Raw genomic sequence first — 26849 nt, 5'->3', positions numbered from 1 at the left:
TGATTGTAAAGATGGACTGAGCTCTACTTGCTGGCTTAGTTGTTTGTTTTTTGAAGGTATTTTGTCTGGAATTGCCTTCAGGAGGGAGGATCTCAGAAAGGAGGGACCCAGCTCCCTTTCCCTCTGGGCGTGTAATCCTAGTATCTGGGGCCAAAGAGCCACAGTGTTGAGCATCACTGAGCAGACAGGAGGGTGCGATGGGGGGGTGGCCTTGGGGCAGATGACCCTGAGGAGGAAAGGAGGCAGAGGAGGGAACTTGGGCAGGATGACCCCCACTCTTGAGCTACTGGGGGTGGCCTGCTCCCAGATTTTCAACCAGGGCCTACCAGGTGTCCTGGGGACGCCTCTGGCCTGGGGTGAGCTGGGGCCACATGGCGCCATCAACAGGCATACCCCCCTCCCCCCCACCAGCAATCTCCAGTAAATCAGGGCAGAATAAAGGCCGCGGAGGGCTCACTTGCCACCAGTCTCCCTGTTCTTTGCTCACGCCATCACCCACACCGGGCAGAATGCGCTCTCCCACTCCCTGACTGCCTCAGGCACCCATGGGAGGCAGAGATAGGCCTAACTTCCGAACCTGAGTATCTCACTGGAGAAGGGAAATCCCGAGTGCCAACAGGCAGTTCTGCTTGCTGGGGGCTGGCACCTCATCGCCAAAGGTTGCCCAAGGGTTGGGTCAGTTTCCACACATGAAGCATAAAAACACATGGCTTGGAATCCGCTCTCAGGAAAGGATCATTCTTTGTGCCACAGAGCAAAGCTAAGGGGGGAAATGTGGCAAAAAGTGGGCAATGTGTTACTATTCCCCTTCTTTCCACCAATCCCAGTTCAGGACACAGCAAGACACTTTTCCAGTCTCGTAACCCACACGCGAGGGAGGGAGAAACACTCCTCACGTCTTCCCCCTGCCTGTGCAGCGAGGAGGTAGAGGACTGATGGAAGCTGGCCGAGGCTTCGGTGCCAGGTAGACGCAGCTGTCGGTCCGGTTTCACCCGAAGGGCTTCTGTGTAGTGATCAGGGGCAGAGAACCTGTGATCTCTCTGAGATCATAACCTTTTCTTTAGAGGTGAGGGTGGACTGGCTCTGAGGAAAAGCCGTTTGCTTGCCAAGGCAGGCCGCCAGTGCCTGGACACAGTGAGGGAGCAGACAGCTCAACACCGAGCCTGGCCGCTCCTGCGCAGAGCAGCGACCCTCGCCGTGTCCCTTCGACGGGAAGAGGCCCGGTGTTACAAGGAGAAAGCACATACCGTTCTGTGTGTGACTCACCTCTCCCTTCCGCCCGGATGCTCTTCTGGCCCCGCTAGCGTTACACCCGTGCACCGAAGTCCTCCTCAGAACTCAGTCCCCACCCCCCAGGAGCCCCGCCAGAATTTCAGAGCTGCAGCACTTGTGCTGCCCTGTCTGGGGTGCGGGACGGACGAAAACCACAATCCGTGGCCGGGGTCCTCTCCTGGGTAAAGCTGGGCTCCCAGCCCTCCACCCTGGGAAGGGATCTTGGCCTTAGGGAACTGCCTTTTCTCCGGACTCTCTAGCCTCCGGGAAGTGACTACGCCAAGGTCCCTCTGGCTCTCTCTCTCTCCCGGGGCTGGGGAGTTGAGCAGAGGAACTCTCCCGCTCGTAAGGAAGGCATTGCCGTGGCTTGAGTCTGTGGGCAGAGCGTGCGGCAGCTTTGGTGCCCCGAACACTGGCTCACAGAAGCAGAACGCCTGCGCTAGGCCCTGCCCCGCGGTGCCAGGCAGGTGCTCTGGGGGCTCGTGCCAAGGCCAGGAGGTCCGTGTGGCCGCTGCCCTCTTTGGCCTGCATTTGCTGAGGTCAGGAGGGCCAGGTCCTGCCTTGGTCTCCCTGCGGATGGCTGGGAGAGGCCAGGGCTCCCTCTTCTGGAGTCCCCCCCTCCAAGCTCTCTGAGGGGAAAGATAAAAGAAGCTGCACTGCCCGGTTGCAGATTTTGCCTCAGGCAACTAAATTTATTAGCAAGAAAAAATTTTTGTCAGCCCAGTGCTGACCAACAAAGTACATCGTTAATAAAGGATAACAAATCTGTCACTTAATTCATAAAACATACCTCAAGCAGTTACAACTAAAAATAAAGTTGGATTTTTGTTTAATTTAAAAGCCTCAAAAATAACAAGCAATATGTTTTTAAACATGTAGTAGACACAACTGTCCATTATACAATATACACTGTACACGAGTAGAGCTGGGGCCGGCTGGGGCGGGATGGGGGGAGGGGGGAGAGGGCCAGGAGGTGAAGGTGTTTTTATCTGAATCCAGATCTGAGTTGAAATGCTGTGTCATTTAGAAAAGAGAATTGCTAGAGTGAGAAAAAAATCCATATGCTCTTCAATGCCCCCCAAACCCTAAACTGAAGCAGGCGTGGGGGAGGTGAGTAACGAGGACAGGAAGAAGGGAGCAATTAAATAAAACTTTAAAGCACACACAATACACAGTGTTCATCATCTGAAGTAGAGTATAAGGCAACGTTCTCCATAGAAAAAGGGCATCAGTGGGTAGCTTGACTTTTTAAATAGAAAGTTGGAATGTGCTGGAGGAGAGCTGTGGCAGGGCTGGGCATGTGGAGTGGAGGCAGCCCCGTGAGCCTCTCCGGGGGTGGGGGGGGGGGGTGCCAGTGGTACCCTGGGCGCGGGGTCCCGGGGTGTCCGAGGTGGCTGGCAGGGCGGGGGAGGGAGGGGGAGAGGGAGGGAGAGGGAGAGAGAGAAAGAGAGAGAGAGAGAGAGACATGGCACAATGCGACTCCGGCAGTGTTGGGGGGAGAGGACTGGGGGGGCTCACTTTGCTCCTCGACGGAGTGAAATTCATGTTTTTCCTTTGGAAATAAGGGTTCCCACTCGTCCTGGTTTAGAACGTCTCATTGGGCACGGCCAACGTCCACGGTCTGGGCAGGCCGGGAGCTCGAGGTGAGAGGGGAGGGCCAGGGCGGAGCCAAGGGGCTTGAGAAGGAGGCGAGGACAGGGCAGCAGAGCCCCTTCCTGTGGGGACAGTCGCAGAACAGAAGGGAGGGGCCCAGGGCAGCCCAGGGACCTCCTTCCCACCAGGGGCCCAGGCAGGACACAGATGAGGGACTGTATCTTCGGGGCCTCTCGCCTCAGTTGGCCTTACAAGTTCTTCGTGACCAGGTGGGTCTTGTAATGCTTGGTGAGATGGTCACTCCTCATGAAGCGCTTCTGACACTGGGCACACTCGAAGCGTTTGTCCCCTGGGAAGACAAGATGCATGTCACTCGGAGCGGGGACAAGGGAGCGCGTGTGAGGTGTGAGGGGCACCCTGTAAAGCTGGCACCGCCTTGTCATCCTGCTCTACCCACATCCTGCTTCCACATCCGCTCCCTATGGTCTACTCACCTAAACCCTCTGGCAGTTCTCATTTCTTTCCTCCCCGTGTGAGGTCACTTCTGCCGGCTCCTTTGATCCCATCCCTCCTCCCTAACCTGAAGCGCCCATACCTGGGCCCCTGTACCTGCACCTAGGGCTCTTCCTGTGTAGGGCTGTCACCTGCTTCCTTCTGATCTCCATCCCTGTGACTAACCTTGGCTCTGCGTCTTCCCCCTCCTAGGAAAGGCCCCCTCCTCGCCGACCTGCCAGCTGCTGCTGTCAGTATTGACTCTGTAGCCCGTGAGATCTGTTCCCCCCTCCCCGCCCCCCAACGGCCAGGGGCTTCAGCTTCAGGTCCTGTGCCCCATCGGCAGTCCCAGGACGGCAGTCCCAGGACAGGGGTCAGCTCACGGAGGCCCTCGCTCTAGCAGCGGTTCTCAAAGTGTGTGCTGGGGGCCGCTGGAGATACCCGCAGCGGCATTTGGTAGTAGATGGACGGACGTTTTCATATTTTATATAGTTCTGTAACTATGATATCAAGCCTGAAGGGTCAAACAGATGGCACTGGACACAAATGAGTAAAAATAGTGAAACGATGTGAGGGAAATCATTTGGTAAATAGTAGGAAACGCAGTGTGGGAAAGTGATTAGGAGAATGGACCTGGGACCCAGAGGGCCTGGCTTGAACCCAGCTCCACCAGTCACTACCCGGGTGACCCGGCCACCTCTCCAGGCCTCAGTAAAATGGGCACAGTCAAAGAGCCCTCCCCACAGAGTCACTCCCAGGATTAAATCAGTTCCTGGGTAAAAAGCCCTGTAGGGTGCCTGGCCCTCTACGTCAGGACTGGTGAAATAAGTGACTACGGGCTCTGGCGGAAGTCGTGGCGGCTGGGTCAGGTAAATGACCTCCCTTTGGGAAACACTGCAATAAAGGTTAGGCTTGAAAGAACTTCCTGGGTCATCCTGACCCCCCTGAGAACAGTCTGTAGCTCTCGCTCAGCGTGGCAGCTCCTCGGCAGGGCCAGGAGTCGGGACGCCGCTGTCGGCAGCGGAGGGGGTGCGGGCTGGAGGGTGCCGCGGGGCGGCCGGCAGACCTGTGTGCGTGCGGGCGTGCCGCTGCAGCTCGTCGCTCCGCGTGAACCTCTTCCCACAGAAGAACCAGTTGCAGACAAAGGGCCGCTCGCCGGTGTGCAGGCGCACGTGGGCCCGCAGCAAGGACGTCTTCCGGAAAGTCTTGCCACAGTCGGGGATATGGCACACGTGCTTCTTCTTGCCCTGCTCTCCAGACCTGGGAATTGGGTGGAGGGGCGGGGACGGAGGGAACGGGAAGCCAAGAAAGGGAGGAGGTAGAAGATGGAGGCAGGACAGGATGGAGAGAGGATGCGAGGTCAGGTCCGAGGGCACGGGAAGGGTGAGGAGGACATCCCCTCTCCATCTGTGTCCCAGAGAAGGGCTGGGGGGCACAGGGCACGTGGCAGGCTGGTGGTCTGGCCCACCCCCACCCCTACATTACCTCTTGTCCCCATCCTTGCAGTTGGGACACGTGCAGGCCATGCGGCGCCGCTTCTCCCCAGGCTGGGCCTCCCCAGCCAGCGCCTGCTCCATCTGCAGCTGGATCTGCGTGGGGCTCAGCCCACTGATGGTCAGGTTGTTCCCGGAGACATTCTGCACCGTCAGCTGCTGCTGCCCTGTAGCGCACGGGGGGGCACCGTTGAGGGTGCGGAAGCCGGACGCCTTTCTGCCCTTCTGCCCACCATAGAGGTGGTCATGGCAGCAGCTATTTGTGTGACGCTTTTATGGGCCAGATACCGTTTTCGAGGCTTCAAATGTATTCACTTGCTTCACCTTCTTAACTCCATAAACCAGACACTATGATTCCTCTTTTATAGTGGAGGGGCCTGAAGCTCAATAACACGTCAAGGTCATAGCTTATCATTGGTAGGACGCGGATCTGAACCCAGGCAGTTGAGATCACAGTCGACGTCCTGAGTCACTACACAGCCCACATGACTGCAGGGGGGAAGGCTCCTGTCTTGGCTTGTCTTGGAGTGTTTCTTTGGAAACTCCTCCAAGCTCAGGCCCTCGTGAGGTACCAACTCTGCTCTCAGGAAGGTCCCCAGCGATTTTTGGTACTAAGAGTGAGAAACCAGGACAAAATCAAGTCCTCTCTGACATGCATAAAACCATTTCAAAGCAGGGGGAGTGTCACTGACCTCACACTGGTGTTTCTCAGGGTGGAGGCATCCCGTGCCCTTAACCTAGATGCGCGATGCGTAAGTGCCCTAAGCTCATGCAAGGATGACGGGAGGAGATTTGGAGAGCTTGCACTACCTTGAAAAGTGCTCTTCACCCGGTTAAAGAACAGCCAGCTAAAGTGCAAGGAACCATTTTTGCTCCATAGCAACGATGTTCCTTTGATTATGTGTAAGGCACTTTCACACTGGAAATACTACCAAATTACTACCGAACCGAAGTGCACAAGCCATGCCCACTGCCAAAGGCTCCATCCTCTCCTTACCACCTTAACTCAAGGCTGTCTCCTTCTAGAAGCCTCCTCTCAAGTCCCTTTACCTGGGACCTCCCTTGAACACCTCTCGGGTCTGTACCAAACTAATTTGCATGTGTAGTTTAGTTGGAGGGTTTTCCTGAGTACATCTTACTTCTCCATCGTATTCAAGATCTTCAGCTGTCAGGTGGGGCCAACATGTGTCTTAAACTATCTCACTGGGTGACTTTAAGGACCAAGTGGACATACTCTTAAGCTGGAAGGGGCAGGCAAATGATGGGCAGTATCCTCGCTGTGGTGACTGGGAACCCCGGGCTGGCCCACAGTTCTCACGGGCGGCGCAAACAGGCCCACTGCCCACACCCTGGCTCAGGGGCCCTCCCTCACCGCCGGTGTTGGTGATGGTGACAGGCACGCCCTGGACCTGGACACCGTTGATGTTGATGGTCTGCATGGCCTGGGCCGCGGCTGCCAGCTGGGCTGCGTTCAGGCTGATGATGCTCCCGGCGGGGGCGATCTTTGGCAGGGGGCGCTCTTTCCGGAGAATTGCGGCCGAGTGCTTTTTGCTGGTCCCACTCAGATGGGGAGCACGGGATGCAGGGCTGCTACAGGTGGTGGTGGAGGTGGCTGCAGCTGTTGTTGGGGGGCTGTCCTGGACAAGGACCGTCTGCACCTCACCGGAAGGCGTACGGATGTAGACCTGGAAGGGCCAGAGAAAAGGGTCAGTGCCCCAGGAGAGACTGGGCCCCTGCCTTTGTCACCCCCCTGCCACCGCCCAAGTGAGATGTGGGGGTATCTCTTGGTCCATCCAAGTCTTCTCCAACTGGCCCAGACCTACATTCACACATTGCCGAAGGCATCCCCGTATTAAGGTAGCAAATGCTAATTGTTGAATGGAAACCAAACACTGAATTTCCTTAGCATGGAAAAATACAACGCCAGCCCTCAGAATTAGAGAATCAGAAGGCAGCTAAATGGTGACATCACCAAAGATGCACTGTGAATGGCCACCAAACAAAGGAAAATAGCTCTTAGGAGGCACGATCAATGAGAAACAGTTGTCCTCCATCTCAGATTGGCAAAGATGGAGAAATAAAATGTAATGCTCACTGTTGGTGAGACAGCAGGGAAACAGGCACTCCCTCTTACATCAGGAGTGGGAGTGTGAGGTGGTCTGGGCTCGCTGGAGGGAAATTTGGGAATGTGTCTCAAAAGTCATCAAGATATGCACATTAGAGCCTGAATGGGACGAGGAGGGCTTTTGTGGGGCAGTGATGACCGTGGCTGGGCACAGGTGTCGCTGCCCCAGCAGGCTGAGGAGTGTGTCCACGTGAGAGAGCTGAGATCCAGAGAGGAATATAATAAGGCTAAAGGAAACGAGGTTTCTCACTGTCAGAGAAGTTTACAAATATGGAAAGGGAGAAACTAGAGTGAAATGTGTGGCACTAGATATGAATCAGAGGAAACTCTTGGGTTTCGATATAGAGAGAGAAATACAGATATAAATGTGTGTATGTATGTAGGCGTACGTGTGTGTCTACACCTGTATCTATCTATCCAGGCATTACATGCGTGTACATATATACGTATGTGTATTTCTATATAGTTCTTGGCTGTGTCCGCTGAGAAGGGCTGGGAGCAGCAACACTCCAGGGGCAATGAGCTCACCCAACACCCGGGTCTTAGCTTCTAAATATCATGCTCCAGTAAAAGGAACCAGGGCTCTTTGGAGAAAAGAGCTGATTCCAGGTTTGGGGGCAGGGACAGTACAAGAGCTTGGAACACCTGTGGTACCAGCAAGTAAGAAGGTCCTCAAGGAATGGGGGTAACATGGGGAAAGGACACAGGAGCCAACTCAAGTGGGCTCCCACTGGCCAAACGGGATAACCTGAACATCAAAATCGTAATACTAATGGATTACAACCCACTAAATAAAATGAGAACCTAATAGTCCCTATAGACATAAATAAACAAATGGAGAAGAGAATGACAGACTTAAACAACTGTTACCACACTGTCCAAGAAGAACGGTCAATCCCCGGCTGGGGCTAAGAAATACAAGGAACAAAGCCCTGACAACCTGCCACAACAGGGATGAAGCTTGAAAACATTATTACTAAGTGAAAGAAGTCAGCTGCAAAAGATCACCTACTGTCAGATTCCATTTAAACGAAATGTCCAGAATAGGCAAATGCGTAGAAACAGAAAATGGATTCGTGGTTGCCAGGGGGGTTGGAGGAAAGCGGAAATGAGGAGTGACTACTAAAGGTACAGGGTCTCTTTTGGGGATGATGAAAATATTCTCAAATTACAGCGGGGATGGGTGTACAACCCTGTGAATATACTAAAACCCACTGAGTTGTACACGTTAAAAGGGTAATTTCATGGTATGTGAGTATCTCAAAGCTGATTAAAAAAAGAAAGAAAGGAAAAAAAGGTGGGAGTCTGCCAGGGGATGCAGGGGCCAACCTCAAGGCTCTCCAAATGGCCGAAGCTGGAACGATGTGAGCAACAAAATAAATAACATGGTCCTGGATTATACCCCAAAGTATAAAATAAATATACATGAGCCTCTACTGCTAGAAATGAACGATTAAAAAAGTAAATGCACAAAGAAGAAAAAACTCTTCCTTATAGAAGAATTCCAAATAATATTATGTAGATAATTTCTCTTCCAGGATGGAGAGCTTAATTCCCACCCCCGAAGATGGGAGATTTAGCAACTCCCTTCCAAAGAACAAAGAAAGGGAAAAGTAGCAACTTCCAATGAAGAGACCTGGCAAACACTGCATTAAGCAGCGATAAAGGTTAACATCAGGGACAGGGCACCACCAGGACATCATGCGGATATCACACGCTCCTCATATAATGTGACAGGGCCATTTCACCTCTGTAGCATTCTTTCTAAAAGTCCATAACCCCAGAGTGGGGGACATTCTGTAAGATACTTGACAATACACCTCACGACTTGTCAAGATCATGGAAAACAAGGACCAATAGCTATCACCTGAGGGGCCTGGGGAGACATGCCTACTAAGGGCAACGTGGTATGTGGACTGGGTCCTGGAACAGAAAGAGGACATAAATGGAAAAGCTGGTGACATCCAAATCAAGTGTGGAGTTAGCCAACAGTCATGTGCCAACGTCGGTGTCTTCGTTTTGACAAAGGTACCTGGTAACTTAATGATGTTTAACAATGGGGGAAACCAAGCGAGAGGGAAACAGACACTGTCTGTACCACCTTTGCAACCTTTCTGTAAATAGAAAGTTCTTCTAGAATGAAACCTTAATTTTAAGAAAATCTCTATCATAATAAAAGATACTAAAGTGGGAAAAAGTCTGATAAGGAATGGGATATTTACATAATCTCAAAGTATCTCCCTACAAAATACTAATTCATTACAAAGAAAAAAAAGGTGCAGAAATCTGGCAAGCATCTCTTTACCCGTCACGGGTACTGAGACAAAGTGAAAACACGCACTTTTAGGGTACAGTGAGAACACACCATCACGTCTGTGATAGTTCTAAAAACAAAAAAACAACAACCCCCCCCCAAAAAAAAACCACACAATCCACATGCCATGGGTAAACATCACACAAACCTAAATTGAGGAACATACTCCAAATAACTGGCCTATAGCCTTTGAAAGTGTCACAGTATGAACGTCAAGTAAAGACCGGGGAACAAAAGACATTAGCATGTTTCCTCACTAATTTCTTAGGTTTGATGGTTGTATTGTTGTCATGCAGAATGTCCTTGCATGTAATAATGGGACACTTTCCATAAAACATTTGGAAGTGACGGGGATTATGGTGGCAACTTACACTCAAATGATCCAGAAGCAAAAAGTTAATTGTTTTTTTAAAAAAAAAATCCGGCTGTGATTTTGATTAGGGTTATTTTAATTCCTGGGTTATTTGGGACTGTGTTTCTCAGTTAAAAGCAAAGAAACAAACCTCATGTCATCTCTTAACGAATACACAAATCTCATCGTGCCTTTTTACGTATCATTGCTATTTTCTGTGTATCTGAAGTTTCTGTTGCTAGAACATTTTTTGTTCGTTATATAGAGCAGGGGTCAGCGGACTTTTTCTGTAAAAGGCAGCGAGTTGACTGTTTTAAACTCTGCAGGTCATGATGAGGTCTTTGCCTTGTAGTGCAAATGCCGCACACGGGCATTCCAATTCAACTTTATTTATAAAAACAGAAGGGCGGGCCAGATTTGACCTCAGGCTGTGGACTGCCCATTTTCTGATACAGAATATAATACCTCTTGAAAAAATGTGCATGTGCTTTGCCCTACCTTCAGGGATTTAGTTAGCTATAAGATTGTAAACTGCCTACATCTACAGTTAACAGAATATTAGTTGTATAATATACAGCACTCAGGATATTGGAAAACTACGTCATCTTTAAGAAATAATGTTGTGGGGCGCCTGGGTGGCACAGCGGTTAAGCGTCTGTCTTGGGCTCAGGGCGTGATCCCGGTGTTATGGGATCGAGCCTCACATTGGGCTCCTCTGCTATGAGCCTGCTTCTTCCTCTCCCACTCCCCCTGCTTGTGTTCCCTCTCTCGCAGGCTGTCTCTATCTCTGTCGAATAAATAAATAAAATCTTTAAGAAAAAAAAAAAAAGAAATAATGTTGTAGCTAAAACTTTCTCCATATGTATGATTATTTCCTTAGGAAGACCTGGGTTTAAGCCCTGCATCCATCAATCTCAAGATATGGGACCTCATGGACGGGAGGGGACGAACCGCCAAGGATGTGTGCCCCTGAGCGGCCATCATCTCAGTTCCTCATCTGTAAGGTAGGTCTAGTAATGGAACCTCATAGGAATTCTAGTAAGTAAATTAAACAATTTAAGGAAAATCACTTGGCGACACAGGATATGCCAGGAGTGCACAGGCATTCCAGGGCAGGCCTCAGATTTCCTCCTGTGTGACTTCCATGTCCATAGCTTGATCTTAGGGGCACTCCTTTTCCACCCAGGAGAGGACACAACTCACTACTGTCACTCGCTGTGATGCCTCAGTTCTCTCTCTCCAGACAACTGGATTATAAATTCCTCAATGGCAGGAGCTCTGTTCTTATATTTAAAAAGGTCCTTAAAACAACAACAACAACAGCAACAACTTTGTCCTCAATTTTAACTGTACCACCTGCCACACCGAGAAGCAGCAAGTCAAGGTGAAAAGCGGAAAAGAGTGTGGGGTTTAAAGTCAGAAATTTGAGTTGAATCCTGGCTCTTGTCATCTATGCCCTATGAGCTCCTGGATACTTCCTGAGTTCTAGGTTCTCCATCTGCACCATGGGCATAATCTCTGGCATTTACTAGACATGCACAGAGAGTAAAACCGCCTCACAGAGCCAAATAGATTCCACAGTAATACAGCACCTTCACAGAAGCCCCAATAAGAACATTCTTATTGAATTATTAACATCCCAGATGGATCTAGCCTAAGTGTCCCTGCCATCAAGCTTGGCTGTGTCTTCCAATTTTTTTTTCTTGCCATTAGCAATGACCAGAATTCTCGTTTTCTTGCTTTACATCAAATTCTATGGTTCTGACTGAAATTCGTTTCATTCTCGCTACCGTTCTGAGTATGTAGTTTTCTACATAAAAAAGCAAATTTTATTATTAAAAAGTATAGATCTGCCCCCCACCCACCCTCCAAAGAAGACTCCCAAAAAAGAAAAAGTGGACAATATAGGTGTATAGGGATGTCTCATCTGATTTCTAAGGATGAGCTGTACGTAACCCTCTGAACTGAAGAGACCCCACGTGTGGGCAGAAATGGCCACTCACTGCCTGCCCCAGACAACACGGACTCCCAGCACTCAGGTCAAGCTGGGAGATGCATCAGCGTCACCTTGCAAAGCAAGCCGAGGGGGAACGGAGCGCCAGCCCTTCAGTGCGAAGGAGAGGGAGGCGGGAGCAGAGGGTGCGTGTGGTACCTGAGTAGGCGTCGGCTCAGCCGCCTGGATCTGAAAGTTCTGGGAGGGCTTCTGGGGGACGGTGGGGAGGGTGGCAGATGCCGCCTGCACCACCCGCAGGGCCTGCTGAGGGATCTGCACCACCTGCTGCTGCTCGGCCTTGGGGGGCACCACCTGGACCTGCTGGACCACGGCGGGCTGGCCCCCACCGGGGCTCTGAACAATGAGCAGGTTGTTGCCCGCCTGGATGATGTTGTCTGCAGTGGTCTCGATCAGCACCGTCTCCACCTGCTCGGCCACGGCCACGGGGGGCTGGGAGGCAGGGAGACTCTTCTTCCTGGCTTTCTTGTTAGTCTTAGACAGTGGGGTGGGGGGGCTCTCCGTGAGGAGCTGAGTGGTGGCCCCGGAGTCGCTGGTGTTCACAAGGTTGTTGACGGGCAGAGTGAGCGTCACGTTGCCGCCCCCACCTGTCAGCTTCACCACATTGGCCCCGCTCTGCACAGGGGCGGTGGTCGTACTCGACTTCTGGACGGGGGCTGGCTTAATGGGGACAGGCTTGTGACTGGATGGTGATGGGGCGATGATGGCTTGGCTGGTGCCGGGGATGATCTGGATCTGGTTGGTGAGACTGGGCTGTACCTGGATGGTCTGCGAATTGCTCGCCTGTATCTGAGGGACCGCCTGGTACTGGATATTGGCATTTGATCGGGTCCCTTTGTTGATCACAGTGGGGTTCTGGATAGCAAACACCAGCTGCCCCCCAGGATAGGAGGCACTCAGCTGTGACCCCTGGATCTGAAGGATGTTTCCTTTGGAGGACAAGATTCCAAAGCTATTCTTGCCAGGACTGAGAGGGAGAGGGGCAGGCTTGATGGGGACAAGCTTCCGTGGTGTGGGCTGGGGGGGGGCCGGAGGTGTCACGGCAGCTTCCACAGCTGGAGGGCCAATTTTGCTACATGTTGCGGCAAGCAGGGCTAGAGGAGATGGCTGGGAATCCTGCGAGAGAACAAGCGGAGGAAAGGTGAGACGTGAACCTGCTGCCCGGCCACCCTCTGCCCTTCATGGTCCTCTCCTCTTGGCAGGCTCTTCGCCGCCTCTGTGGTCGGCACGGTGCCGACATCTTCCCCTTCCCTGCTGGCTCCTCCTCCTCTCAGGGAGAAAGAACAGGCAATATCTTTCTCAGGAAGGAACTCTCTAGAAGCCCCTATGACAGTGTGAATACCCTTACTTCCCACCAGCCTTGCTTCTCAGGGGGTCACGGAATCATCCTCAGCTCTCAGGCAGAAGTCCACTGGCCCATAGGGGTTAAGGGGCCACTGATTCCTCAGTTGAGGAAGGACTGAGGGAGGGAGGGAAAGAGGAAGGGCTGGGTCACAGGAAGGATAAACACTTTGGTAAAGCGGAGAGGGCTGCTCTTTCGAGGCAACAAGGACAGAGCCTCTGGAGTGTATGGTCAGTGGGTCCGGTGGAAGGGGCACTGAGTTTAATCCTGCTTTTCCCCGACTCAACGATGCCACCTCAGGTAAGTGGCCCTGGCTTCTCCGTTCAGAAAAAACAGACAACCGAACCTTCCCGGGGCTCATATCCCAGGGTGTTTATAGCAAGCCAGTACAGAGTTTTCTGTGGTGGTTTGATGTCAGCTTCTGAGCGTGCTTCCAGGCTGATGCAGCCCCCAGCCCTCAGAACCCGCTGCCCGCTCACCTGGGTGGTGGAGGCGGCGGGCTGCAGGTAGTCACTGGGACTGACAGCGGCAGTGGCAGCCATGCTGGTCTGTGGATCTGTTGGGGGAAAGAGATGGAATAATGCACAAGATGGTTCCAAACGGAACCCAGGCCCACCGGCCTCAGATACTCTTCTTGCCTCTCTTTGCTGCTGTTTCTGAGAGGTTAACCTTTCCTCACACCTCCCCACTCAAGGTTAGCCACCCCGTATCTCCTCTGCCTTCTCCATCCGGGGCTGTGAGGGCAGCTGGTCCTGTCTCCGGGCATCATAAAGCCTGGGACAACACCAAGATACGAGCCTTTGCCAAGACCAGCTTCAGTGACCTAATGGAGCTGTCTCCACAGGGCACGGCCGACTCCCTCTAGCTAGGTCGGAATCCCCATCTGGTGAGCAGGGGGGTCCTCCGCACCCCCGCAACTCCGGTTAATCCTCTAGTGCTAACCCAAGCTTCTCGCTCACTCCTGCTATAGCCAGATGCCAAGCCAGCCTGGGAGAGAAGCGTCTCTCAGCCGGGATCCCTGACAAAGACACACCTGCCCCATGAGGAAGTCTGAGGTGCTTTACGCTCAGCCCTCACTGCAAAAGCGCCACGGCCCAGGTAACGATCTGCCGCATATGGGTCACCGCTTTAAGTGAATTTACGTAGGATAACAGGTATGGCCCCAAAGGCTTCAAGACTAGAACTAATGACTGAATATAATGAGAAGAATGAAAATAGAGTAAATTCTGTTTTTGTTGAACGTGTACGTATTTCTGTATGTGAATACAGCAGGAAAAGTCTTTGAAAATGCTGAAATGTTAAAACTCATGATCTCTTGGTGGTAGAATTTTGCTTGACTTAAAGAATTTTTCTCCTGGTTTTTCTGGATTTTTTCATTTTCCCTCAGTCAATATACTCTATTCTGCTTTTTTTTTTTAATAAAAATAATGTTGAGGAAGTAATGAAGGGAATCTCTACTCTGAACTTAAATCTGATATAAGAGAAATAAAAGTAAAGTGGAAATCATAAGAATTGGGGGGGGGGAGAATCTATGCCATCTTGTAGTTCAGAAATCACTAAGGAAAAGGGCCCCAGGCAGTGAGACTTGCATCCTGAGCTTTTGGAAAGTGACTTTCGGGAAATACAGAAACAAGGTTATTATTTCCGAGAAATAAACCGTGTGAGAAGTCAAAGGGCAGCTCTGGACAAAATCATATAGGGAGATCCTGAAATACCGCAGTCACTGATCCTTGGCAAAATCCGAGAACACATGACCAAACAGCACAGTACAATTACTGAAGGAAACAATGATCGTAAGGAGTAAGCACAGGGTTGCAAAAGCAGAGCCATGCTGTCTCATGGGGTTTTGCATGGATACATCAAGAGAAGGGTATACACTGTGCTTTTTATTTCAACAAGGTATCTGACATCTTCTTATGAACAAGAAGGGAAGAAACTACAGGCAGGACAGCCTAGTTTGGGGGCAAAGCCGGATGTGCCTCCCCCTTAAGTGCTGAGATCCTCCCATCCTGAGGGGTTTGCTGCTGCAAGGGCAACCAGGGTGTCTCAAACTATGGGTGGGTCCCAGGACGAGGGTCTGCAGCGTCCCCTTGGAGGCACATGCTTTTTCTGCCAGAATGTTTTCTTCTTGTGTTATCACTGTGATGGTCATCTTTTAAAAATGAGCGTCCACTGGGTGACTGCTGCTTTACCAGGCTGCCTGCTTCAGGGCTGGTGTGTGTGTGTGTGTGTGTGTTTCCAACTGTACTGGTGCCAGGTGGCACCACTCTGACTGCGTGGGCTAATTAAGACAACTTAATTCTGCACATTTAATTCGTGCTACATTTCTGCAAAGTGAGGGATGACGGCTCCTCAGAAGCGTGGGAGGAGTGTGTTGCTTGGCACGAGACACTGCAGGGTAGGCGTGCGAAACTCAAGGAGCCCAAAGTGTCAAGTCGGCCGTGCTTACGCTGACAGCAGTGATCTGGGTTCAATCAAATGTCATCTTCCCAGAATGAGACTCTTGATGTGACTTTTACTGGCTTTTTGGTAATTATTTAATTAATTTTATAGGAGCTAGATCAATGAGCTGATAAACAGATTTCTGTGCCTAATTAAGTAAAGTTGCAGCATTATAATGAAAACAATCTAAGTTGACTCAAAAACATTTTTCCTTTAGAGCAGTGGTGTTCAAACTATTTAGACCATGAACCACAGTTAAAAACAGTTTACGTCAAGACCCAGTATGTGCGTACCCACACGCTTCCCTGTCCTGTGCTCATGCAGTGCATTTCCTGAAATAGAGTCTGCCCTTCCTATGTGTGATGGACTTCGGTATTCTTCTACTCTATTTCATCTTTTTACATGCTGGCTGTGACTCAGTAAATTGGTTCTGTGCCCCAGAGGCTGGAAAAGGCGGCGTTAGAGTGGTCGATCCACCACTCAAGTTTGGAAAACCAAGCGAAGGCCAAGCAGACAAGTTCAACTTGCAGATGTCCAAAACCGAGGATTATAAATACACTGGGTGTTGGTATTAGGGTTCAAAGAGATCTCTAAAAACTAGTATATGCAGTGCTTTAGAGCACGAGGCTCCAGACCTAAATGAGAGTTGGGGTTACGCCATCATCAGTAGGGTGGCTGGGGCATCCCTCGCAGGCTCACTGTGCCGCCTACAGGACGGAGAACAGCACCCTCCTGGGATCCTGGGAGGCGTCAGTAATTACTGTGGAGAGCAGCAAGCACACAGTGGGTAATCAATGAACAGTGGTTTAAACTTTGACGTTGAGTACACCCTGCACTTGGGTTAAAAAAAAAATGCACACCGGGGCGCCTGGGTGGCACAGCGGTTAAGCGTCTGCCTTCGGCTCAGGGCGTGATCTTGGCGTTATGGGATCGAGCCCCACATCAGGCTCCTCCACTGGGAGCCTGCTTCTTCCTCTCCCACTCTCCCTGCTTGTGTTCCCTCTCTCGCTGGCTGTCTCTATCTCTGTCGAATAAATAAATAAAATCTTTAAAAAAAAAAAAATGCACATGCATATAGAATGGAACAGAGCTTAATAGTGGTTCTCCTGTGAAAAAGCCCCAGTGGGTTTGACTCAAAGCTAAATAGGAGGCAACAGAATCTGGATACGGTGGCCAAAACTCTATTGCAATCTTGGCTGCATTTCCAGAAGTTCAATCATAAAGGAATAAAAATAATCGTCCTGGTGTGTTCGGCACATTTGGGCCACATCTGGAGTGTCAGGTTTCGTTCTGAGGGATATTTTGAAAGGGGCATTTTCCATTGGAGCTTGCTCAGAGCACAGCAGCAATGGTGTGGCCAGTGATATCCACCAGTGCTTTTATCCCATACGTGGTTCAAAGACTTCAGGCTGGAAACATCAAGAAGGCAGATTTTAAGGTGCCTGGCTGGCTTGGTAGCTAGAGAGTGTGACTTCTGATCTAGGGGCTGTGAGTTTGAGCCCCATGTTGGATGTAGAGTTTACTTTAAAAGGGCAGGTTTCAGCTTAATAGAAGTGAGAACTTTTCAAAAACTGGAATTAGCTGCCTTTTGAGGTGATGTTCTCCCTTTCCTGGAATCGTTTAGAGGCAGGATATGTGTCTCTGTTGGAGATGGGATGTCTAGATGGGGTGGAAAGCTGGACTAAATGATCTTGAAGATTTTCTAAATTCTCAGACCATGTTGCTGTTAAAAACACAAGCTGAGTTACTGGCGGCCAAGGCTGGGAAGGGAAGGCAGGGGCCCTCCCAGGAGGCTCCCCTGGACTCTGTTCCCTTAACTAAAATTGGTGAATGACTCTCCTGCAGACATCTTCTGCTAAGGAAACGGAACTAGGATAGGACAGGGTGCAAATGAAATGAAAACAGGCCTCGTGCTTCTTACTCCTCTCCCTTTCCTGTCTTCCTCTCTCCCTCTGCGGTCGTTGTTACCGTGGACTAGAACGGTTTGGAGCTTGGGCTGGGCTCAGAGCGATTCCTCAGTTGGGAAGTTATAGCAGCAGCATTTACTGAAGCAAGCTGCAGAACTGCTGGGCTCGATGTACCATTTCAGTTTGGTTTCATTTTCCTCCCCAGCTGGCTCCTGAAATAATCCTCTAGGTTTCAAACCAATGTTTGTAAGTATCTCTCCTAGAGTCGCTCTGAGCTTTGCGGCCCCTGGGCTGCAGGCTTGGGCAACCAAAACAGAGACTGATTTCCCTGCCATTGCAGAATGATATCCTGGGATTAACCATGAAAGGGAAAAGAGAAGTATTTCCAGTTGGGTGTTTGAAAATGAAAAGTGGTTCAGAAGTAGCGTAGATACGTAACTGCAGGACTATGATCAAAGGTACTCTGAACCTCATTAATTTGGAACCTTCTATTTAAACGTGTAATTCGGACATAAATTGTGTCTAAAATTTGTCTTCATACTTCTCAGAGTGAGGCTGGCTAGTGTATGAAGACTGCAAAGGGGCTCTTGGGCATAATCTCACTTCAACCATTTTAATCGTACCATTTGCTTTTAACAGTTTACATCCGGTCACTGAAACCTACATTTAGCAGCCCGGTAAGTGGGATTTACTGAGTATTCTTCAAAGAAAAGCAGCATTCCTTTAGGAGTTCAGTCAGTCAGACTTTTCATTAATTCAGGTTGGCTAAAACTTTCCCAACAGTCCCTTGGCTGGTGAAGATTTACCGTGATTTATTACACAAGCAACAGTAGCTCTCTTAGGCTCCAAGGAGAACTTCGATGGCATCAAGCAAGGCTTCCAGACTGGGGGGTTGGGGGGTGGGGTCTAGGGCCTGACGGCACCACCTCTGACTTTCCCTTCCTCATACTGGAAGCCAGTTTAGTTCCAACACCTGCAGAAAAGGCATCCCGAGCCTCCGGCTTTTTACGGACAGATCGTCCGTCTCTACCACTATCCCCTCCACCTACAGCCTTTTCCTCCTCCCTCCCTGGCCAAACTTGGTGGAAAAACCGCCAGCACTTTACTGTTTCCCTCCTTTCTCACTTTCCTTGAGCCGCAGCTCTCTGCTGACACTGCTCCTGCCCAGGTCACCGAGGACCTCCTCATCACTGGATCCAACAGACACTCTTTAGCAGTTCTTGACTCTTTGCCTATCTCCTCCTCCTCGAAATTCCCACGGATCTTCTCCTACCTCTCTGGCCTCCTCTTCCCCTTGTGGGCTCCTCTTCCTTTTGCCACCCTTCAGTACTACTGCTCCTCAGCACCCCTCCTTCTCTCCCAATACCCGGTCCACAAGTGACCATGCCCACAGACAAGGCTGCAGGTACTGTCCACAGACTGACGACTCCCGGGTCTGCATGTGGCCCCGGTCTCCTGAGTGGCAGACAGGTACACCTACCAGCCCTTCATGGGCCTTCCGCTTGGACGGGCCACAGGACTGGCCACACTGAGCTGCCACCTTTGGCCATTCTCTCCCCAGCTTTCTCATCCCCAGCCTCCACAGGCCCCCCTGCAGTCTTCGTTTCTGCTGCTGCCCTTTCCTTGCTCAGAGCTCTTTCTTCTCACTTCACTAGCTAATTCCTACTCACCCTTCAGGTCTCAGCCTGGTTTTTTCCAGCAAAATGTACTGAGAGCCCACTCCGGATCCAGCATGTCATTTACTTAGACCCCTGAGAGGAGGTGAACCCCTCTGGTAACCCTCGCCACCCTTCAAATAATCATGGGCTTAATGCCTCTGTCGATCTTCACAGGAGGGTTCCAGGGTGGGCCAGGCCAGCTCTCACCGCACTGCCACACCACGCCCAGCACACGACCCAGAGGCCCTTCGGCGCCTGCAGGTTGGATGAGGCTTTGGTTCAACCAGCCTCTCTCTGGTGTTTCTAATCACAAGGAAACCTGAACGTCATCCTCATCGCCAGTGACTCATTAAGTCCTCATGATTCTACCTCCTAAATATAAACCTCTTTCCAATCCACTCACTGCTCTCCATCCCCTTCGCCATGACCCTGTAACTAAGCACCTTCTGCTCAGCCTGGACTACCGCCCAAGGCCTTCAAAATGGCTCCCCAGCCTCTGGCCTTGCCCGCTCTAATCCAGCCTCCAATCAGTGAGAGAAGAATCTTTAAAATGCAAATCCCATCCAGCCACTCCCCTGATTATACCCTTCAATACCTTCCAGATGATCTTATGATAAGCTTGTAAAAGCCAAAACCATCTGCCCTACCCCCCTCTACCGCTCCTTTATCTTCCTCTCTTGCTCTTCCATCTCTCCCCACAGGCACGTCAGTGTCTTCCATTTCTGGAACTACTCTCTCACTTGGAGCCAAAGTTTGCACACACGCGCGTGCTCTCTTTTATCTGGCCAACTGCGGTCCTCAGAGCTTGGTTTATAACTCAGTCAGGTAATAACCTTTCCTGACCTCTTCTCTCCCATGGATCAAGTGCCCCTGCTATACGCCAGTGTATAAAGCCCCACCGCCCCCTTCGTAGCACTCACACCCATCACAGAGCAGGGAGTGGTATCTGTCCTAGAAGTCCTTCCATGGGCTGGCTCCGGGAGCACCAGGAAGAGGCCTCAGACAGGACCCTGAAGCCCTGGCCATCAGACTGAGAGCCATTCCACTGGTCTTTCACTTGAGAACACGACTCCTGATACACAAGGAATCAGAGAAGGGGTCCTAAGAAATAACACAATAGGCTTTAGGAAGCTCTTTTCCCTCTGGAGAGAACTTGGGTCAAACTCCATAGCCAGACCTTGGGGGTACTTGGCTTTTTTTTCTTTGCCTCATGGGTTCCTACCATGGCTTTCTTGGCCAGGCGCTACGGTATTTCCCCTGGAGGAATTTCACTCTGCACAAACAGTCCTTCTGCGGGCTATTTTGGTCAGCTCGGCTGGGCCGGAAGCCAACAAAACAGTTTCTAAGCCCAGTCTCTCCCAGTTGCCTGGCCTGGAAGAATTCAGTGCTGGTAAGGGAAAAGCAAGCCATGGCTAGTTTAAGAGAACAAAGTTGGACCTCAAAGGGCGTTCATAAATGAGCTAAGAGAACTGGCCTGCACAGAGGAAGCAGCAATACTGGTAGTTAAAGACTCCAAACCGCTGAGAAGCAAGTCTCCAGCACCATAATAACCATACAGAAGAGCTCAATAAGGGTAAAAGGAACTTCATGACTTCCAATTCAGGAGGACAGCTGTGGGTGGTGGCTTGCTCATGCCTCAGACCAGAGGAGGAGGGTGGAAATGAAGACCTTGTCTCTACCCAGACACCTAAGGAGCCATCCTGTCTTCCCTGCGCCCAACTTTGACCCCAGCTTCAGCTAAGGACCCTTATGTGGGCCCACTATTTCATTTTAAGAAGTTAAAATTCCCTACAACAGCTAAGTTCCATTATTTCTCTTTCAAGCAAAACCCCTTGCAAGTTACCCGTAATTGCTGCCCCTAATTCCTCTCCTGCCACTCCTGGAGCTGCTCCAGGTTTTGCCCATGCCACAGAAACTGCTCGTGCCACCAGTGACCTCGTGTTGCTAAGTCTAACAGTTAATTAATTCTTAGGCTTCATTCTATGTGTTGATCTGACAGCAGACCCCTTTCTTCTTGAAACTTTCTTCACTTGGCTTCTAGGACACACTTGCCAGGCTGACCCACCTCTCTAGCTACTTCCTCAAAGATTCCTTTGCTGGGTCCTCCTCTCCTCAAATCCTGATTGGTTGGGCGGCCCCAGGGTGCTGTCTCAGCATTTACCTTTCTTCTGTCTACACCTGCTTCCTGAGTGCTTTCATCCAGCCTCACGGCTTTAAAAAGCAACAATACACAGGTTCTATGTAATGATGACTTCCAAATTGGTATCTGCAGACTTGTATATCCAACTGCCTACTGACGTCTCCACGTGGGTATGTTAACAAGCATCTCAAATCTAACTAGCCCCTGATATCGTTCTCATTCTGTGTCTCCTTCAAATTTCCCCATGCAGTGGCTGGAATTCCGTCCTTCCAGCGGCTTGGTGCTAAAAACCCTGCGAGTCATCCTTGCCCCTTCTTTTTCCCCACACTCTCCGTCTGACAGTCAGCAGACACTTGTGGCTCTACCGTCAGAATACATTCGGAATCTGACTGCTTTCACCGGCACCCCTCGTTATCACCCACATTGTTCTGCATCATCTCTCCCCTGGTTAAGTACAAAAACCTCCTGGCTGGGCTTCCGACCTTGCTCCCATCAGCCTATTCCTCACATGCATCCAGAATGAGCCCCATCACACTTCAGGGTACTCCTCTGCTCCGAACGCCCCCACCCGCATCCCCTCTCGCATTTAAAGTAAGAACCAAAGTCACCACCACAACGCATAAGGACCCTATGTGACCTGTCTCTTGTGACCCCTCTGACCTATCCCATCACTCCCCTTTATGCTTCAGCCACACTGGCCTCCCTGCGGTTTCCCGACATGCCGGGGTTGGCTCCTTCTCAGGGCCTTTGCACTTGCTGTTCTCCTTCACCCTCCACCCCTGACCCCAGACTGAGCCTGGCTAACTCTCTCCCTTCTGTCTGGTTTCACGCACACGTCACCTTCTCACTGAAACTTTCCTAACCATCCTATACAAACTGCACCCTTGCACATTCTTCTGTCCTCTGTTCTGTTTTTCTCCTTAGCACTTCTCATCCATCATCTCATACCGAGGAGTTACTTATTTACCGTCGCCCACTAAGATGTAGCTTGCTAAAGCCAGGGATATCCCCTTGCTTTACCCACTGACGTAGCCCTCCTATCTGGCACACAGTAGGTGCTTAGTATATTCTCTCTGAATGGACGAATGAATGAATCATGGAGGCTGCAGAGCGGGAGAGCCTAAATGGGAGTTTTAAGAACCACAGGAGAAAACCCGCAGATGTGCGTGTCCTGGCACGAGGCTGGGATCCACTTGCCAGGTCCCTCAGCTGATGAAGGCCCAGATGGAGCTCTCAAGCCTGCCAGTCACCTCACGAGGGCACAAGTGCCTGTGTGCACACCAGCACGGTCCAATCCCGCTCCTGGACAAACAGCTCCAAGCCCACACCTCATCACCACACAGCAGGCACCCCATTTCAATGCTTCTTTTGATTAACATACATTGGGTGGGGGGAGTTCTTTTCTGACTGGGTTCAGATAATGAGAGCACCTGGAGGGTATATGGATACCCTCCTCAAAATGCGACTGTCACTTGCTAGATTGTATCCTCCTGGGTCACACCCAGTGGTCCTAGAAGGGACTCTGGAGAAGTGAGTGGGGACCCAGGGCAGCGGGGGGCGGTGGAAACTCGGCACTCTGACAGAGCAGCCCCAGGAAATGGTACAAAGAATACTGACCTCAGAACTGTCTTGGAGATCGGGAGAAAAAAAGAAAGCAAGACACACATTTCCCCCCGGAAGAGCATTCTGTACAAACACGTTTTCTCTGCTTTGGCACATTTATTTGAGTCACTCCCGCATTCATCGCATTCATCCTGGGTGCGGACAGGTTCGGAGATGACTGCTGACTTCATTTCCCCCGGGGAAGAGAGGCCTGCCTTACCATTTAGTGTTCTGAGGGCTGGGAAATGTTTCCGTCTGTGTTGAGGCCAATCTGAGAAGACTTTGTTAGACACTGACCAGGGGCAGAAATAGTCCACTTCCAATCACACGACCCTGCTGTCTCTTATTCCCTAGCCACACTCTCTGAGAAACCGCTTTGTGATTCCACTGAGCCCCAGAGGAGATGTGACAAATACCCCAAAGAGGAAGCTCGAGAGAGGGGACATGTGGCAGGGTGCAGGCCAGTGCCTGCTGCTGGCTCCTGGGCCGCTTCAACCCCACGGCTGAAATCAAAGAGGCCACCTAACGGCCTAAATCATGGCCTAAGGACAAACGGGCATCTCAGAGCCCTTAGAACCAACACAACAGTCACCCAAGCCAACCTCGGCACTGCGACGTGGTGAGGCTTCTGGCCAGGTACAGCACGCGATTCTGACGCTGAAACTGCAGCTAAGGGAATGAGGTGTCCAGAGGAAGCATTCAAACAGCTGGGCCTACACACATGCTCTGCCGGTGACACAAACAGCCCTGACAGCTCCATGCTGCTCGGAGCCGCTCACGGGGACAGACTGAGCAGCATCTAAACTGGGCACTCAGCCCTTTCACTCTCCATGGCCCCTGAGCAGAGCTCGTCTCCCAAGAGCCCGCCAGCCGGGAGCCCGCCCCGATGAGAAGCGCGGTAATCCCCCGTGTCAGGGGCGGCCGTGGAGCACTGAGAAAGAGCACTTCCTAGACATGTGGTAGAGGCCGTGGCTTCCCCCAAGCAGCGAGTGCTGACCGAGCTTGCTCCTGGGTTATCTTCCCAGCATCCCGTGAGGCAGCAGAGACATTAGTTTTCCATTCTGGAATCCTGTCAACTAGAACAAATCTACCAGTACCACCTAGGAGCATCTCTTCTAGGGCGATCTTTAATCCCTTCCCTACTTAGGCTGACAATGCCCTTGAGTTGGTAGTGTCCCATGCTTTTACCCTCTCAATTCATAGCAAAAAAACAAATAAGCAAAAACATCAACAAATGCATTCCATCCTGATGTCCATTTCTCAGTCCAGCTTGTACTGATTTGGTCCAGCAGGTAGGCCAAGTTTTCTCAGTTTAGAACTTACTAGGAGAAGTTCCCTAATCCAGTTAAGCTACCCAAAGGAACCAGATGTATCACCCAGTAAACTCATAAGAAAGTATTGGAGTTTCTCCAAATAGATTTTACTTCAAGTCTTCAGCCCACAAGGTTTCAACTGCGGCACATAATCATTGAAACTCAGAAGTGTTCACATCTCTACACTTTCTCATACTCTATACATACTTTAAAGCAGTGTCTCTCTGCATCTTTCACTCTGTGGCCATTGCCCACCCCCTCCAAAATAATTACATTTTTCAATCTTTGGAAGCAAGGCTTCCAATTTGTGTGTAAACAGAGAACGGAGGGGGCAAAGAGAAGTCATAAAAGAACATGCTACATTTCCATCATAGAAATGGGGTGACAAAGGTCTAGAAGACTGCTGAACTCAAGCCAATAGCAGGGGTCTACTGGTTGGCAACAAGTTTAGAATGTCTTCATAAGGGTGGGCAAGACTTGCTTAAAGCAAACTCGAATTATCACATGCCTATGGCAAAGGACAGTTCAGGCTGCACGGATCTTGCAGCTTCTCCAAGGGCTACTACTAACCAACAGAAGAAGGAGGAAGTTCGAGGCCAAGATATCCAAAGAACTACCCTATCTGCTGTTATGCCCTGCAGCTCCTTTACCCAGATAATTCGCTAAAATCTTCTTACAGCTTCTTCTCTCCTCTGACAGGGCTCCAGAGGCCCAAACTAATAGGATCTGAGGGAAAACAAAACAAAAAAACAAAAACAAAACTGGCCAGTCTATGTGCTGTCAACACTGATGCCAAACTCTTCTTCCTGGAGCCAGTTCTCCCTACAGGGCAGTCAGGTGACGATCTGATTATAAGCTAACTCCACTTGGGTCTCCTTGGCAAAGACACTGTGTCTTTAGCTCAGGGGGTTCATAATTATGTCAGACCAGCTTTTTTTTTTCTTCTTGTTGCTGCTGCTTTCAAATGAAGAGGTTAAACCTCTCTACAACCAAGTGGAAGAACCAGAATTTGAAAACTTACCAATCACCTTAGCCAATGAGAATCCATTTCCAACAGGTATTAATGCCTGTTAGAAGCCACTGGAACATTGACATCATCAGCCCAACCGCTAGGTTGTCTGACAGATTTGCCCCCTTCATCGCACACAGAATTTAAAACAAGACACTGCAGTTACATACCTTATTGCAGACAACATGTTTCTCTGTGTTATTAATCAAAATGGCTTCTATGGTATGGATTCCACCACTGTTCCTTTAACAGCCTCCCTGTGAACTGGCTAACACCCCAAACTTTCTAGCTCTAAAAGTCTTACCCCAAACACCAACTCAACACCTAGCCCTCCATTATGATACTTAATGCCTTCTGGGTTAGAACATGCAAGTTTTAGACAGTGCATGCTAGTGTTCCTTCAAACAGTCATCACCCGTAAATCATCCCTTAAAAACAGGGTAATGGGGGACCATGAGCCAATTCATTGCTTAAAGCAGATCCCTAGCTCCTCCCTCCCTTTCTCTAGGAATCAACTAGTAAGTGAGCAAGAAGTAACCTCAAGAAAAACAAACTTTGGGAGAATGTGCACCGAGAAAAGCCAGAGGGAGTCCCTCTGGATCAAGTTAATTAAGAAACAAACATGAGGGTATATTGGAATAGAAACCAAGGAACGCAGTGAAGACAGGTTTCTCGATTGCCCAGAGGAGAAGACACAGTTTCTTTTCAACTAAAATTAGAAAGCCACTGGGAACATAAGCCAAGAAGCACAGGTAGGAGGCTGAAAACCTCAAGTCAGCAATGGGGTTGGAGGTGGGGTGGAGGAAGAAAGTAAGTATCCATTTTGTTTTATTTCTCCTGTCATTCCTTAGGTTTGCACCTGGTTTTTGGGAATCAACAGTCCCCCCGACGGAGCATCAGCCAACAGGCTGGGAACTCTTGTCAACAAGCTCTTAAACGGCTCACAATTCTGCTAAGAGCTTGCATGTATCTAGCTGGTGCTCAAAGACCCAAGTAAAAACATTAAACGGAGGGTTTCTGCCCATTCCGCAGTCTAAAGCGAGAAGTCATCTGTCCTAGGGGGTGCCCTAGTGTCCTGACACCATCTCTCCACTGGGATATATCGGGAACCAGGTCGGGTTCTATGCCCAGCAGTGCCCATGTGGTTCGCGCGGTCTGCATTTCAAGCATTCCCTTGCCCCTCTCTGCACTCGGGAGGTCCCTGAATCGCTGGCGGGCACCTAGAGTCAGAGTGCAGAGGGTCCCCTGAACACAGGGCAAGCGCGAGGAGCGTCGGCCGCCTCCTCGGAGCGGACCCAGGGTATGGCCACGGGCCGGGCAGCACTGAGGCGGGTCGGCAACCCGGCGGAGGGGGTGCCAGGCCCGCCCGGGTGCCCGCACCTCTCGCCAGCCCCCGGAAGAGCCACCCTCCCGCCCAGCGGGCTCCGAGGGGGCGGGGAGTCGAACGCCCCCTTCCGGGTGCCTCCGCCCGGCTGGCCAGCCCCGCTCCTCCTTCGGGCGGGAATCCTCCCTCCCCCGCCCCTCCCGAAGCCGGGCCCCGGCGCCAGGCCCGGCCCCAGGGGGGAACCCCCAACCCCGGCTTCCCGTCCCTGCGGCCTCTGCCCGTCTTCCCGGCCCTTGGGGGCCGGGAAGACCCCGCCGGCAGCGGCCAGGACCCACCGCTCATTACGACATCTTCCTCCCTGGCCTCCGCCGCCTCCGCCGCCACCGAGAGCCTGACACCGCCCGCCCAGCACCCGCCAATCCCGGAGCCCGCCACCGCCCGAGCGACGGCAGCTTTCACC

General features: G+C 51.0%; 1 protein-coding gene and 1 long non-coding RNA gene across 4 annotated transcripts in view; one reads left to right on the top strand and one right to left on the bottom strand.

Annotated features, from left to right (window-relative positions):
- LOC113265564 (uncharacterized) overlaps positions 1-26096 on the top strand; it is a 30847-nt gene extending 4751 nt beyond the window's left edge. Inside the window, exons 2-5 of one of the 3 annotated variants that reach the window (XR_007191171.2) lie at positions 10522-10645; positions 13965-14092; positions 17983-25817; positions 25917-26096. This is a non-coding gene — a long non-coding RNA (uncharacterized LOC113265564). Of the gene's footprint in view, positions 1-10521; positions 10646-13964; positions 14437-17982; positions 25818-25916 lie in introns of those variants that run through there. The other 2 variants (XR_008961222.1, XR_003320069.4) reach the window with 2 other exon arrangements.
- On the bottom strand, positions 1937-26806 carry SP2 (Sp2 transcription factor). The gene is made up of 7 exons (XM_026513037.4): positions 26725-26806; positions 13474-13550; positions 11794-12768; positions 6223-6535; positions 4843-5017; positions 4424-4617; positions 1937-3214 (listed from the first exon to the last, which is right to left on the bottom strand). The coding sequence occupies exons 1-7, from the start codon at positions 26729-26731 to the stop codon at positions 3114-3116; spliced, it is 1842 nt and encodes a 613-aa protein (XP_026368822.1). The 5' UTR covers positions 26732-26806; the 3' UTR covers positions 1937-3113.
- Positions 26807-26849: the final 43 nt, after the last annotated feature.

The sequence above is a fragment of the Ursus arctos genome, unplaced genomic scaffold (genome assembly GCF_023065955.2).
Source record: "Ursus arctos isolate Adak ecotype North America unplaced genomic scaffold, UrsArc2.0 scaffold_24, whole genome shotgun sequence".
Taxonomy (NCBI): Eukaryota; Metazoa; Chordata; class Mammalia; order Carnivora; family Ursidae; genus Ursus; species Ursus arctos.
Note: the sequence above shows the minus strand (reverse complement) of the source record. Positions and strands in the feature narration are given on the sequence as shown.

Coding starts and splice junctions, on each gene's coding strand:
- SP2 (XM_026513037.4), bottom strand. Junction 12,769..13,473: donor CCGCCGCCTCCACCACCCAG/GTGAGCGGGCAG, acceptor GTTCTCTCGCAG/GATTCCCAGCCATCTCCTCT. Junction 3,215..4,423: donor GCACGCCCGCACGCACACAG/GTCTGCCGGCCG, acceptor TTGTCTTCCCAG/GGGACAAACGCTTCGAGTGT.